General features: G+C 46.4%; 1 protein-coding gene across 2 annotated transcripts in view; it reads left to right on the top strand.

Annotated features, from left to right (window-relative positions):
* Dbi (diazepam binding inhibitor, acyl-CoA binding protein) overlaps window positions 1-971 on the top strand; it is a 5,579-nt gene extending 4,608 nt beyond the window's left edge. For both annotated transcript variants that reach the window (XM_015501702.2, XM_015501703.2), the window contains exon 4: window positions 676-971. In XM_015501702.2, the coding sequence (XP_015357188.1) occupies window positions 676-749 (74 nt within the window). In that variant the 3' untranslated portion in view covers window positions 750-971. The remainder of the gene's footprint in view (window positions 1-675) is intronic.
* The last annotated feature ends 2,372 nt before the right edge of the window (window positions 972-3,343 follow it).

Raw genomic sequence — 3,343 nt, 5'->3', positions numbered from 1 at the left:
GGGGGGGGGGGGGGCGATGCCCGTCTAATTGTTCATTTTCATCAGGCACTTCAGAATAAGTCCCAGAGGGCCTCTCTTTTTACCAGAGAATCCCAGGGAACTGGGTGTGACTGTCTTAGAAGATATATTCAGTGTCTTTTATGCTGCAGCAGGGAAAAGAAAGATTTGCCTCATTCCCCTCCAAGAATCAGCTGCCTTTGCTCAGACTCTCAAACCTCTTCTAGCTTCTCTCTGGTGAGAAGAGTGTGGCTAGCTTTGCTCTTTTGCTGCCAGCTTAGTAGCTCTAGGAGATAAGAGCCCAACACAGAAATATTTGATTGAATAAAGCCAAGCATGAAATCATCAGGACAAGTAAAGTCACCATGGTGACAGTTGCTTGCTTGACTTGGAAGGCTAAGTCTCACCCTGTCATGGGAGACCCATGGGGGACAAGCATTGGATCTGCCCCTCCATGCATGATGAGTTCAGTGTGTTACAGAGTATAACTCAGGGCCACAATTATCAGGTGTTTTTAAGTCTAATTATCAGCAGATTTCTGAGATGTGGGTAACCCCCCTCCACATGGAGGAGAAACTCAGCCCTGGAAAATTCAACTGGAGCTGATGAGGGCCTTAAAACCTGCTGCTTTTCTACCACACTGCCTCCCTGACAGATAATCCTGTTGATTCCTTCTAGGAACTTCCAAGGAAAGTGCCATGAAAGCTTACGTCGACAAAGTAGAAGAGCTAAAGAAGAAATATGGGATGTAAGAGACTGGATTTGGTTGCCAGCCACACATTGAACCTAAAATGATTTAATGCCTTTTTTTTCTTCTAATACCATGAATGATGTGAAGAGTGAAAATAATCAGTTAACCCAGTTTATCAAGGCTTCCCAGCATGTGGCTCTAACAAATTAGGGGCAGAATTGATGACTGACCCTCCCTGAATAGTTTTTATCTGAGATTATTAAAAGTATGTTTGTTACTTGAAGCCTTCAGTAATCTGGATTCTTGAAATGATTCACCCTGTTCCCATCTCTCATCCTCACCTCCTTTTTCTAAAGACGTTCTCTGGCAGTACTTCCACCTGCCTTCCTCTGTATCCTGGTGGTCTCACATGTTCCCAGGCCCCTGGTGGACTCAGCCTTGGTGGCAAGGAAAAGGGTTATAGAAGTGGCTTCTTCTGTACTGAGGAAGATTGGGTGGGCTAGCTGAGACTTCCATTTGCAGATACTTCCAGCCATCTGTCAGGGACATGGCTGGCCTCAGGTTTGGAGGGGAGTAGGGTTGAAAAGTTTTGAAGTTTTGTCCAAGGGCCAACCAGTCCATGGATCCAAATAAACAAAGAGAGTGGGGAGCCCCTGTCAGGAAGAGGGTGCACATCTGGCATGAGGCTTCCCCAGGTAAAGTTCCTAAGGAAGCTTGGCCACCAGCTGGAGTGGGAGTGAGTTTGATCAGTGAGCCAAAGAATTCCTCAGCAGGGAGATGGGGGAGCAGGACTCCAGGAGGCTGCAGACAAGAAATGCTGGAGTTTGGAGGACTTTAGTTATTGGAAAGGAAGGAGGAAGAAAAAGAGTGGACAAGATCAAAATTGCCAGATGTTTCCCTTCCATCAATTCTGCAGTCCCACAGGAGTCATGGTTTTCTTGTTTTGCAGGTGAAGATACTGAAGCTAAAAAGAATTTGGGAGATACTGAGGCCAGATAGCGCTCAGGCTTCTTCCATCCATAGACTAGGCTCTGATCTTAGACAGTAGTTCAGCCTCACCCTCAGAAGAACAGTGGGCCTGAGAATAACTTGCCCACCATCCTGCTACTGGTAAAGGAACTAAGAACCAACTTTCAAATGCAGATCACCCTGGTTCCCAGCCTGAACCTCCAGAAAGGAAGGAACACAGGGGACAGCTACTTGGGGTGGCTGAGTTTGGCACACCCTCTGTAAAATAGGACTAGGGAGAGAAGGGGCTTGCAAGTATGGAATTTGATCCTAGGCCATGGGGAGTGCCCAGGAGCAGTTATGATAAAAGGTGATCTGAGTAAATCAATAGCCGTCAAGAATTAGCACCCCCAGTTCTGGCCCGGCCACTGAGGTGCAGATGGGAAGTTGCTCCAAGAAAGCATATGGGCCAAAGTCCAAAACCCACCTATGCATCCAAAGCAGGGAACTTACTGAATGGCAGCGACATTTGCACCTGCCTCCACACTCCAGTGAGACTGCTAATGCAACCAAACTCAGGCACGTCTATGAGATCCTAGGGAAGCAATGGGGAGCCACAGCCACCAAATAACATGAACCATGTTTGGATCATTTCCTTGGCTCAGTTATTGTCTGAAGAATAAATCAAAAGAACCCAGTGTAGTGGCACACATCTGCAGTTCCAACTACTTGGGAGGCTAAGGAGAGAGGATCACTTGAGACCAAGTTCAAGATCAGACCAGGCAATAGGAGATGGCAAAACCTCATCTCAAAAAATAAATAAGTAAAAAAAAAAAAAAAACTGAGGGAAATCTCACCAGCTGGGAATGTGCTCAACATGCACAAGGCTCCAGGTCTTATTTCCAGGCCAAAAAAAAAAAAAAAAGTTAAAGGAGAAACAGCCTTAAATGGAGTGCAGGCTGTTGTTCCTGTCCAGCCAGATCTGGCTCCAGGCTCAGTCCAGGCACAGCTGTCCAGAGTGGTGAGGGTTTGGTGGGTTAGTATGAGAAGCTTCTGGCATGGAGTGTGCACTCAAAGCGTGGCACTTGATAAGGAATCTTGTTCCCATCAGCTTTCAAACCGTCTCTAATCCCTGGAAACCTCCCTTGCAATAATTGCATGTATCGAGGACTTAGTCCGTGAGCAAGCATCACTCCACTGATAAAGATGGCGGGGATCAGAAGCACCTGCCTCTTTCTGGCTTGTGCAAGGCAGCTAAGCCAGCAGGCTAGCTCCCAGGCACAAAGTCTGCATGTCAGCACTGACCAGTATCAAAGAAGGGTCTAAGGAAGCCCTCACAAAGATGCCGCAGTTTGGCTCTGTGCAGTTACCCTGTGCTGAGACCATATTTTGCCTACTTATTGTTCCCTTTCTTGGGATGGAAATGAAAAGTCTTGGACCCGAGACCCTTTAGGGCCACAGCTGCTGTGGCCTCTGGTTAGTGACCATCATTTACTGAGAACCTGCTAGGGCCAGGATCTAACTCCAGTTCTTCACTTCAGTTCTTGCATTTAACCCCTCAGTCCTCTGATAGGGGGATTAAGCCTCATAGTCATTTGTTAATTTTTAGTAATATATTCCAAGATGTTGCATGGATGCCTGAAACCACAGATACTACCAAAATCCATATATATATATATATATATATATCTGTCTCTTATACACATC

The sequence above is a fragment of the Marmota marmota genome, unplaced genomic scaffold (assembly GCF_001458135.2).
Source record: "Marmota marmota marmota unplaced genomic scaffold, marMar, whole genome shotgun sequence".
Lineage (NCBI taxonomy): Eukaryota > Metazoa > Chordata > Mammalia > Rodentia > Sciuridae > Marmota > Marmota marmota.
This window is presented reverse-complemented; position numbering and strand designations above follow the sequence as displayed.